The following is a 12,192-nucleotide window of genomic DNA, read 5'->3' on the forward strand; positions in this document are numbered from 1 at the left end:
TTATAGATGAAAGAGCGTTTCTAAAGCTTTTCTGATCAGAAGGAAGATGCCTTCTGTGGCAAAATCCTCATGACATAGTTCACTGAAAAGCTTATAGCCGGCTTCCAAGTCTGAGCAGCGCTCTATCCTAGCAACACAGGGAAGAGTCCCTCCTCCTCGTTCCAGAGGAGCGTAGCTGGGGCACCGTGCTGGGGACTGCGAGCCAGCGTATCTTGTGATCTCAAAGATCACATACAGCCAAGTGGATGTTTACTTCTAGTTGTCATCGTCTACTTCTGTTGATCAATTTTAGTTTTACAGTTCAAATCTCTCTTAAAAACTTTTATTCTTTTTGTCCTATGTTTGCGGTTCTCTGGATTTTTCTTGCAGTTTTCTCTAGACTCGAGTTGTTTTTACTGGGATGTTGCAACACTTGAAAAATGTGACTGTAAATAGTGGGGTGTGCAGAGTGGTTATATCTACGTGTAATGTTAGTAATGCTGTTAAGGGCTTTGTTTTTCTTTCTTAAAACAGGCCTTTAGTTTAAGGCTGAAGGTGAAGTGAGTTATTTTGGTGGTTTAGGTTCAGACTTGTCTTTTAATAGGAAATAGCCTTCAAAAGGTGAGGAGTTGGAATTGTTATCCTGGGAAATGCTTTTGCTTGTTATTGGAAAGTGTCTTTTATCGCGCATTTCATACATATACAATATGAATTTCAGGAGTAAAAATACTAATTTTTTGTTTCATCTCTCATATTTTTATATACAGGTTTATTCCAGAGCTGGAAAAACTGGAATAATATAATTTATCCATGTTTGGAAAAAGGTAGTTGCTACAGACAAAGAGGATTAATACTGATATTGTAAAAAGATGAGTATGTTAAAACCAAGTGGACTGAAGGCTCCTTCAAAGACCATCAAGCATGGGAGTACCTTGCTGAAAACACCTGCATCTGTTGCAGCTGGTAAGGAGTGGTTAAACGTCTGACCTTTTCCCTTATTCACCTTCGAACAGAAGGTACCTTGAAAGCTATGACTATACACTATTACTGTTGACACAGAGGTATTTTTACTTGTGTAAACTTGTGTTACTTGTGTTTCTCGTATCTAAAAAACTGATGTGTACAATGTGCAAGGTATCTGAGGTTATTAACTGGACGTGATCAAGCAGTTTTCCTTGAAGAAACCTTGTCATGATAAAAACAATGGGGTAGTTTTTGAAGTGCGACTGGTAATCTTTACAAGATTTTTACCAACACCTACATTAAATATGTTCAATATCTCTGTTCTTAGATTTTTAACTATTGTATTCCAGAGATTACAGTGCGTTCCTAAGAAAGAAGGTTTGGGATTGTGCTCTTCCTTTGTACTTTCCCCAGTGCCCGTTACGCTGAAACTAAGTAATGATGCTCTCTGGACTATTAGTGTGTTTCATTCCTGTGACATTCTCATTGCGCTTGATTCCAGCTCCAGCTGAGAAAGCACCTTCCAGCGAGAAGACCTCCAGCACAACCACTGCAGATGCACACGAAGAGTTTGTGGATGATTTCAGAGTCGGGGAGCGTGTTTGGGTGAATGGAAATAAACCTGGCTTTATTCAGTTCCTTGGTGAAACGCAGTTTGCTCCGGGACAGTGGGCAGGGATTGTGCTAGATGAACCAATCGGTAAGAATGATGGCTCTGTGGCTGGAGTTCGCTATTTCCAGTGTGAACCCTTGAGGGGAATATTCACAAGACCATCAAAATTGACAAGGAAGGTGCTGACAGAAGATGAAGCCAATGGTACACAGACAGCTCATGCTTCCCGAGCTACATCACCAACTTCCACATCTGCTGCTAGTATGGTGTCTTCGGCCGCTGCTGCGCTCCCACCTTCAGGAATTCCGCATAAAACTTCACCACTTGCTGCTAAGGAACATTCAACCCCTTCTCAGATCAGCAACCTTTCAAAAACTGCCAGTGAGTCTATATCAAATCTCTCCGAAGCTGGATCACTAAAGAAAGGAGAAAGGGAGCTCAAAATTGGAGATCGAGTTCTGGTAAGATTCCCCTGCAGCTTTGTCTCTGCTTTTTATTGATTGGTAATTGGTAACTTCTGCCACTATTGAAAACTTTTCTGCTGTTTCCTTGGTCAAGGTAATGTAAATTTAGGCTCTAGCGTTCTTTTCATTGAATGTCTACCATAGACAAGCTCTTAATTTGGCAGGTTTTAATCTGTAATGTTTTGCCAGTGTTTACAAAGGATGTTTGGTCCTTAGCAACTTATGTGTAGTTTATCTTTCCATAATTCCAAGGACTACAGTCATGCTAAATAAAAACTGAGAGATTTCCACACAGCTCTTTCGAGTTGTTCCAGAGCTGTGTTTTCAGAACCCTAACAGTTCAGTAATTGATTGTTCCCCTGAGTGGTGATAGGCAGCAGCAGAAGTGGTCACATAATGCCACTGATCACCCAGGAATTACGTGTTCTGTCGGTGATGTGCCCTGTTACTTGGCTGCCCTTCCTAAATTCAGACCCACAAATGTTTCTGCTGATGTATCATTTCACCCTTTTAAAAGGGAGTTAGGTTTTGTTAAACTTTTTTAATAATTATGATCTTTATGTTTGGTATTTGGATCAGTGTAATAAGCCTTGAAAAGGCAGTGAAAAACTGGTGAAGTGTCATTTAGGTTGTATTCTTTAGTTAAAGAACCCGGCACAGAAAACATTTGTGGGGTTACCCAAAGAACCTTGTGCAGGAAAAACCTCATGGATTTTCTTGTTTGTCCTGCAGTGCCCCACCAGATAATGATTCTGCAGTGAAGTTGGATTGACACTTTAATTTTTTTTTTTTTTCCAAATTTTATTTTTTTAAGGAAGAATCTGACTCCTCTTTCTGTGAAAAGAGAGCTTAGAATATAGGGCCAGGTTGAAGAAAGTGTGAAGGAGACTAAGGTGAAATGAGGGCAGGCTCTGGCTGACAGCTAGAGCTGGGCTGAGATGGGTGTTCGGGGAGTGGCAATGGAAACACAGCTTTACCGTTTATCCCTGGCTATTTCTGTCAGAGATGGAGCCCTGTCCTCTTCCAATCAGCATTGCTTTTTAACCACTTGTTTGCCTTTTTCTCCAGGATCTTTGTGACATCTTCTGGGATGTCTTCTTTGATTGGGAATATTCTCTGATGCCTACGAAGGCATCGCTGTAACTTTCCTGTATCTTGGTAGTGCAGATTACAGAAGCAACATGTCTGAACGGCCACAGTTTGATTGGAATGAGGTCCCAAACTCTGTTTGTTAGGTAGGGCAGATGAAACTCAATGTTTCATCCTCTGTTTGCTTTAAGTCTTCCAGTTGAATCATCAAATTGTAGTTTGAGGTTTTGGGGCAATTCCTAGCACAGCATTCAGTGATGCCTGTCTGTAATTTAGATGCCAGTATAAGACAACGTATACGCAGAAATATGCGTGTTAAATGGACAGGATTCTTCTCTGCTGGTTTTTAACTGTTTTGGGTCCCGTGCTTATTTTTTTTACAGTAGGTCCCAGACTCAGCTGATGTAATTTCTAATAGTAATTCAGAAGTAAATAAATAATTGTCAGGTTAATGCAAATAATAGTAGACTTGGCTGAATAATCCATTCATCTGTTAATTTTTTTCTTTGCCACTGCACTCCTGTCCAGCACTGTGGACTGTAGAATTGAGCTGTTCCTGAGGAATTGCTGGAAACTCTCCTCAGAGCCTACAGCTAGCGCTGGTTGTGGTGAAGGACCTGCCTCTGTCCCTCACAGTAGCTTGCTCAGCCATTCCATCTCCATCAAAGGTACAAATGCAACTAGGGTGCTCCAGGTCATTTGTTTTTACTTACAGACAGCAGGAACCTTTTGGTGATGAGTTACAAATTTCATCAAGCCTCTCACTCTCTTGTGTAAGTCCCAGCTCAGCACAGAATTTCCCCCCTAAGTCGTAGGCCTGAGATAAGCCCCAATCTGACCAGAACTCCATCAAATAAATGCTGCCCACATTCATCAGTTCTTGCCTTTTGGACTGGCTGCTGTCGAGTAGTTTAAGGTTCTTGGTAACATCAGTGCCACGATATAGAGAAAATGACTGCAGAGAATTGTCATGAAAATGGTGAGCCTGCAGCAGCGGAGAGCTGCCGTTCAGCAGCACAATGCGTTCATGATAGACACAAGTTCATTTGGGAGTCTTATTAAAATACTGAAGAGGAAAAGTATGTCCTTAAGGGCAGATTCAGAGATGGGTAGGACATAGCTCGTAGCTAAGATTACATTCCAGAATGGACTTCAGATGTGGCTCAACTTTGATCTTGGTGTGTGATCTCAGGGTGTGGAGTGTTTCACTGGAGTATTTCAGTCTGTTAATTTATTTTCCTCTGACTTTGATTTTAACAGAGTACTTACTAGGAGTTACCTTGAATTGATCTGTTCGTTTTTTTCTTTTTTTGCATTCGTGACTTTTCGGGGTTTTATTAGACTCTAATTACGCTCCCTGGCTGTCAGCTGTTGTTTGTTTTTTTTTTTTTTTTTTTGTTGTAGGGGGGGGGGGGGGCGTGGGGGGAGCTAGTTGGTTTTGAATAATACCTTCAACCAGAAAGACAAAATCATACAGCTTTTTTTTCTGCCCAATCTGGGTTATTGAGAAGCAAGAGGCCATTCTGACAACTGTTCAAGTGCCAGAGAAGCATGTGTACCAATTCACATCTCCGCCCAGCTCCTTTGTTGCATTGCACAGATGTAAATTTGACAGAAGTTTGTTGAACCTGAAATGTTGGGTTCAAAGCATTTCAGGCTTGACAAACTGATGTTTCCCAACAGCTAATCTTTGTTGGAACGGTTTTCAGTTTCCACTGAGATGTTTGTGCCGTTCCTCTATATTGAAAGACTCTGTAAACCCCTCACAGCTGGTTCTGCGTTCTGTCACATCCTGTATCAAATGTTCATAGCCAGTGATGCTGGGCTGAGGTAGTTTGTTTGAAGGCTGATAAAGAAATCTTGAAGTGATGAGTAAAGCTGTAGTGTATGGTCTGTATTGGTTTGTGAGGATAGGAAAAATGGCTTAAGCTTATTTTCTTAGTCATTTGATCTCTAGTTGTTTCTCCCCTCTTTTGAATGTTTAAAGTTACAGTTAGCTAATGCTACACACGGTCCCATATGTAGATTCCACCCAAAGTTCTACAGGAGAAGAGAGGTCTTTACAAAATATATAGATTTAGTAATAAAGGAAGCTTCCAGCATATGTGTCCCTAATTTATTTGAATACGATGACAGGTGCCTTGCAGGCTCTTTCCTTAATTCAGATGATGGTAGGAAGAATAGTGGTTATATACAAACAAAGTATTTTGGAAACTTACACAGAGACGTTTGTCAGAGAAAAGAAATTCCACTGCAAAAAAATGAGCAGACTTGTGAGGTGATTTGCTAAAACTTTTTTTTTCCCCCTCAGTTTGAAGATGTGTCCCAGGCTGATAAATCCAGTTGGCAACATCAGAAACATAGCTTGTGATAGACCTCCATGTCCATAAAGGAAAGATAATAATCATGGAGAAATCCACATTGTCCTGTTTTCTTAGAAGTTCTCTTTCTTGAGATTCTGCAGGAGTCGAAGCAAATCAAGCTAGGTGAAGTGAATACACAAGCTCAAGTATTATACGCCAAAAGAGATGTTCCAGTGCAAAAGGAAAGGTTCTTCAGGTTTCCATAGCTGACTCCTTCTCAAAGCTGATTAGGTTAAAACAGCACATGAGCCCTCCGCTGCCTTGGCAATCTCCGTAAGAAGTGTCTCCCTCAGAGCGCAGCCTGAGCTCCTGTTAGGGCACTGCTGTCAAGTAGGAAATGTGGGTGTGGAAATCTGCGCTTCCTTCATTGCCCCCGACCAGCCTTTCCTGGGTTAATGACAGGGTGCAGGGTCCGAGACATCAACCGCGGCATTGATTTGCTTGCTGGAAATCAGGCTACAGTCTCAGCATTTTGAAGCTTGTATGAATAATTCCAGTGCAAAAAATGATCCCTTCTTATGCCAGTGTCAGTGTTGTCATTAGGTACTGAACCAGATGGGGAAAGAAAAATGAGAACGAATTCAGAAAATAAATTGCGTTCAGGCTAACCCAGTTTCTGTTTCCTGTTTTGAGTTGCAGCCAGAGAACCTGTTTGCCCTGGTATTGCAGGTTGATTTCCTAAGAGCTCAGTGCAAAGTTGATTTAAACAAACAAACAAAACCCCCTGAACTAACCCACCAACCAAACCTGACTTGTTGAAATAAAAGCGAAAAACCTGCTTCGTGTGACAACCACTGCACGTACCAAAAGTTGAAGCGGCTTTGAGAGCATCTTAGGCTTTTTCCTGGAGGGACCAGATGCTGTATTTTAAATAAATAAAAATCTTATCAACCTAAGGGGTGTTAGCCTTCTCAAGGGATTAAAGTGCTTTCGTTCATTTAACCAGTTACAGCTTCATCTTGGTCTGCAAATCTGATGCTTCTGGAGCTGAGCTGTAAAGCTGAGACTTGGGCCCCTGTCCATATGTTCACAAAAGATTACAAACCAGATTTGCGGGCATGTGCTGATGTGGCCTTTTAGCAAAGTTACTCTCTACATGTAACATCTGATTTCTTCTGGTTGTCTGTTACCCTGCTCACTCTAAGTTACTTCTTGCTCCATTATTTCTTTCGAAGTTCTATAGTGATGTAATAGACAGAGACTGATGGGAGATTATTGTCAGACTGGTTTCCACCCGTGTAACCTATCTTCAAGTAAACATAATCAGTCCGGCAGCTGATTAAATTCCAGCACTCTTAAAAGCAACAGAGGGAAAGAAACTTCACATGCAGAGAGAAGTTTCTCCCTTTAGAAATACTGCTGCACTGACCATAGGGTGTTTTCAAATTTCTAGTGTCTGTAACTTTCTGTATAGAAAAAGCACTTCTGAATTTAGTTTGTTTAAAAATCTAGAACAGTATTTAGCTGTTAGGAAAACAAATACTCATCGGCATTGTTACAGTTAAAGCAATGCAAAAATATCTTTCCAAAATGCGTATGAGGACAGAAAGGGAAGAAAACTTTGGGAGTTGAGCGCACACAACTGTGTGCTCTGCGAGGGCTGTCCCACCCCAGCCTCTTTTGTCGTACCAGCGAATGTACCACAGTGTCTAAACACGCTTTTGCGTTCTCCGTAGGCTGAGCTGGCTGGAAGGTGGTGTTAAATCAAGGGTGGCATGTTAAGTCAAGGGTGAAAGTAACTCTTACGTTTGTACGTTTATGTAGGCGTGGTGGTTTGGATACTGCAAAGTGCAATGTAGATTAGTTTGGGAAGTGGTTGCCGCAGCATGAAACACGTGTGTGAGAACAAAGCCGAAGGGTAGAGGGTACCCAAAGGCTTTGTCTCACTGCGAGTCATTTTGTGTGGGCAACACTTTTAGGAATGTAGAATCGCATATGAGTGACTGGCAGTACCAGACGACTTCTCCACATGCTTTGTTAATAGTTTGTTCATGTAAGACTCCTGTTTGGGTTTGATTTTCTTTTGTGTGTGTGTGTGTGTGTGTGTGGACGCCTTGCCGCCCTTCCCCTCACCCTGCCTTCCCGGGACAGTGGGATCTAGGAACATGTTGTGCTTGCTGGCTGCAACACAGGATGGATGAAAGAACAGTTCATTTATTTGCTTATTTTAGTCTTTGCCTTTGGGTTTTTTGCACTGGCAAATTCATGTACGGCTTTCGTAGTATGGAATTGCTGTTAGTTTGGGTTTTGTTTTGTTTTGTTTTTTTTTATGGCTTCCTTTGTGACTGAATGAGGTAATGGAGTGAAGTAAACCTCAGTGGGTTCACTTCCAGGAGTGAAGAGTTACGTGAGAAAGTGACTTCCTTGGGACCACCATTGGTTGTGGTCACTGGTTGGGGGGGAAGGTTTGAGCTAGTCTAGTGCTGGTACTGTTCAGTGCTCTGGAAGTGATTGTGAATCATTCCTGATGAAATCTCCGGACAGTCAGAGGGGTAAATAGCAATCCAGAGGGGCTGGTCATTCCATCCCAACAGGCTGAGCTGTTGGGTGCAATTTGCATTCCATGACAGAGTTTATGAGCCTAAGAGCTAAGAGCGTAAGCTGTGTGACAGCCACAGGCGGCTGTCCGCTGGAGAGACGCGGAGCTGAAGAGGAATTCGTGGGTCGATACGCAGAAGGAGCAATGAAAGCAAGCGGTGCTGACCATGCTTTTGGTCAGCGCTCCAGTGCTCAGTGCAGTGACGTGCTTGGTTATTTGACAAGCCCATTGGAAACATTGGAGGGAATTCAGAACATAGCTGTGAAATGACTCAAGCATGAGAAAGTATCTTGCAATGACAGATTTAAAGAACGTGAATCTGTTTAATTTATGAAGGAGAAAAATTGAGGTGTCTTGCCTAAAACATGTGTGTTCCTGCCTGGTGAATGCCAGTAGCTGATGAGCTCTCTCCTCTTCCAAACAAAAGGATAATGAGAGTCAGTGGTGAGAAGCCACAGTCAAATTTGTTTTATTTCAAATTTGAATGTTTCTAACAATGGGGTGATTAACTATGAAAATAGACTGTCAGTGGAAGCATGTTTTGTGATGGGTATCAGCTCTCATCTAAACCCATCAACACATCCAGCTTAGCTCAGTAGGGATACAGGGTTAATTACCACTGTGAGTGGTGCAGTGTAAAGACCTGTTCCAGGAGAGCCGGAGGAGAAGGTCTCATGGTTCCCTCTGGCCTTGAGTGAGTGAAAAGTCAACTAAACACAATTACTTTTGCCAGCTGGAAGCGGTTCCTCTAAGTTTTGGAAAAGAAGATTCAGATGAGTAGATCCCAGGTTTGTCAGAGGCAGTGTGTGTTTGTTTGGGCGAGTTTTGGGTTTTCCAGTGTTGCATGTTATGGGTGCTGTGGTTTGGATGGTTCTGAAAATGCCTCAAACACAGAAATACCCAGGCAGTAGAGTTTAGAGTCACCATAAACAAGTGCTTGGGCAGAAGGGGAGACAGAGCACTTGTTACTCACCTTTGAGCTCTGCTCAGCTGGTCCCAGTAAGTGAAACCCTCTGTCAAGGAGATCTGTGTTTAAATAACAGCAGTCTCAGTTTCTAGACCATCTCTTTTTTTTCCTGGATTACACTGGTTTATTTGTTTCCTACTTGTGCATCTCTTTGGAAACATAACTCTGCAGAAGTTCTCAGAAAGTGTCCTGCTCATCCTAGTGCACTTTCACCGGGAAGTTTTTATCTGCTTCAGGTTTACAAACCCATTTTGCTACTTCGTTTTACATTGCAGCAATTTAATGTAAGCTTAGTTACCAATTGATAAATGGCATTTAATCCCTTTTCCCACGTCTTCGACATAACACTAGTGAATTCCAAGGAAATATCCTCGCCCTACAATGACCCATGGCCTAACCTAGATTCTCTGGCTTTGTATTTTACAGCTCGACTATATTGAGTGTGATAACTGACTAAAAAAAGGTCTGGCAATTCTTTTCTCTCCTCTATTATTTAGCAATCTGCCTTAGCATGAATGAAGGTCATGGAAAACTGTCTTCATGGCTGTGATGCCCCATTTTTCCACAAGACTTTTAGAAACTTTTTCATAAACTTTTTTCCTGTTTCTTTTAGAAACTGGGCTTTTATTTTTTTCAGTCCTTTATGCACTTCTGGGAAGTAGATCTGCTGGCAAATGCGAACTGGTTTTTTGGTTGGTTTGGGCTTTTTTAAAAATCTATAATATATAGGTATATAATAAAAAATATAATTCATGTAACTAAAATTTCTACTAATTTTTCTATAATTCAATGATAAATGCTCAGAAACTGAGCAGAACTGCATATACAGACCCTTGATGATGCTTTGGGCACTTTCTGCTGCGGTGTTTCCTGATTGCTGCTGGTGGCAAGGGTACACGTTTCGGTATTTGCAGAAAGCAGAAATGTAGCTGCTTATTCAAAGAAGCTTGACTAGGTTTGGAAAAACAAAATTCTTTGGCACTCTTCCTTGCATCTTGTTTTAAAATAACCCTGGTACCATGGTTACAAGACTCGTCACATTGCGGTTTCTCCTGGGGATCTCACGTCGTGCATCCCCATATGCTCTTGGGCTGTGAATTCCTCCATTTGCTCCCTCCCACTGGGCCCTGGGTCACAGTCCCACGCACATCCACTGCGATCCAGTGGGCACTGGTGGTTGCCAAAGCTTTTCCACCAGATCGTCTCTCCCAGTTTGTAATTTGGATGCAGCGTCTTTAAAATAAATGCCATAAGGTTTTTACATAAACGTGGAGGACGAGCAGGGCCGAGGTATGAAGCAAAAAGGGGTTAATATTCTGCACCCAAGTTTCATCTGTAATCCATGAGCTGACTTTACCATCTAGAGGTTTCTTCACAGTTTGGTAACAGATTGTGACAGTTTTTCCTGTCTCTAGGAGGCTTTGCATGTAGTTACCCAGATAGCGCTTACCCCATTCCCTTCCCGTAGAGAGGTTTTGTGTGTGTGTGTGTGGTTTGGTAATGGACATGGCTATTAAAGAAACAAACCACAGAACATTCCCTTGCCATTCCACAAAACTGCGGTAAATTTCCTTAGCTGGGCTAAACAGTCCTGTGAAGGAGCTGAGGAGTCCCTCTCTGGAACCTCTCTATTGTCTTTGGAGGATGCTCCTTCTCTGGGCTATTGTTCTGCCTTTCCTGTCCTGTTTCTTTAATAGGTGTTTTACAGCCTCTTCTGATTTAACTGTTTGTTCAGGCAGACAGCAGTACGAAACAGTACGCACAGCACTACCCAGTCTGTTCATCCAAAGGTGTCTTCCAACGTGATTTTCAAATTAAAAAAAACAACCCAAACTTGGTAGAAGAGGAATAAGGAGAAGGACACCTTGGAAGGCGGCGTATGGCCCGACAGCACAGACACATCTGTGTCTTTCTCTGACACCACTCAGTTAAATTTTATTTTCACATTTGTGCTGAGGTAATGATATTTATCCTCTAGAAAAAGCAGGTTATGTCTGAGGGTGGATACCGTGTGCTGACTTCAGGGATAATTCTTCCCAGGAAATATTTTTGACAAATGTTACGTGTTCCCTCTCCACCGCGGTGCCACAGAGATCTGGGCTCCACGTGACTCTTCTGGCTGGACACGATTCTTTTTTTCTAAGACAGTTCTCCTGCTTGTTTTTGAGAGGGGAAGTTTGTCCAGTCTCTGCCAAGAACACCAAATACCAAACGTTCTACTAGTTACTATATTAGGCTGAGTCATGATAACTGTAAACTTTGTGTATTTTTATTCCATGAAGAGTAACGATTTGCTGCAGTGTGCCTTAAAGCAAGAGGTAAACGGGATCTGCAGATTAACCGTCGTTTCAAGAGAGCTCTGATGAGAGAGGAGCAGGGGTCTTCACATTCAACACAGACAAAAGATATCTCTGTCAGCCTTCTCATTTTAGCAATATCAAAAAGGTTTTCCAACGTTTGTGTGGATTAGGTTGTTTTTTTTTTCTCACCAGCCGCAGCCCTGCATTGCTCTCGGAGCTGTCGCTCTGGGGAGCTGATGAGCCAGAAGCTAGGACTACAAGCGTGTGTGGCAGCTACTGTGCACTAACTTAGTGCTTTGGGGTCACTTAGTGCTTTCATGCAAGATAATGTCCTCCTGGATTCCTCCCTGTTAACCTGTTGTGTGAACCCTTCCCAGAGGTACTGGTAGGAGTTGTCTAGTGTGCCGCGATCGTGCAGCTGAACTTACAGTACAAGAAGCTTGAGTACTCCAGTTATCCTGGAAAGTTACTCCCAAGAAATAAAGTGTCTAATATAAAAATGATATTAAATTCTAATTTACTCTTTAGTGCATAAAGAGGAAAACTACAGTCTTTGTGTTAGCAGGTTACGTCTAAGTGCTCTGCCAAGGCTACCCGATATTCTGTGTTGTCTAATGTGTGCTGGAAACACGAATGGGAGAAAAACCAGTGGCCCTGAAAGTGTCCATGTTGAGTGCAGAGACTCCTGTGAAGAGCTTTTAATTAACATTTGCTCGTTTTCATAATGCTAGATGCAAGCTGAACAGATTTTCACACAAATGGGTCATGACATATCGTCATTCTGACCTGCAAGAGTCCTGCAGTTCTGGCTCATGGCCCTTCTTGGCAAGTGTCAGCCACACTGAACACCTTCTGCTTCTTAACTTAAATTAATTCTTCCCTCCCCTGGGCATTGCGAAAAGCTGTGTCTTGCAG

At 42.2% G+C, this 12,192-nt stretch overlaps 1 protein-coding gene across 3 annotated transcripts in view; it reads left to right on the forward strand.

Annotated features, from left to right (window-relative positions):
• The first annotated feature begins 746 nt into the window (after positions 1-746).
• Positions 747-12,192, forward strand: part of CLIP1 (CAP-GLY domain containing linker protein 1) — a 52,514-nt gene continuing 41,068 nt past the window's right edge. For 2 of the 3 annotated variants that reach the window (XM_010132801.1, XM_010132802.1), the window contains exons 1-2: positions 849-942; positions 1,445-2,016. In XM_010132801.1, the coding sequence (XP_010131103.1) occupies positions 849-942; positions 1,445-2,016 (666 nt within the window). Of the gene's footprint in view, positions 943-1,444; positions 2,017-12,192 lie in introns of all 3 variants that reach the window. The other variant, XM_010132804.1, reaches the window with a different exon arrangement.

Source organism: Buceros rhinoceros, unplaced genomic scaffold (assembly GCF_000710305.1).
Source record: "Buceros rhinoceros silvestris isolate BGI_N320 unplaced genomic scaffold, ASM71030v1 scaffold6793, whole genome shotgun sequence".
NCBI classification, from domain to species: domain Eukaryota; kingdom Metazoa; phylum Chordata; class Aves; order Bucerotiformes; family Bucerotidae; genus Buceros; species Buceros rhinoceros.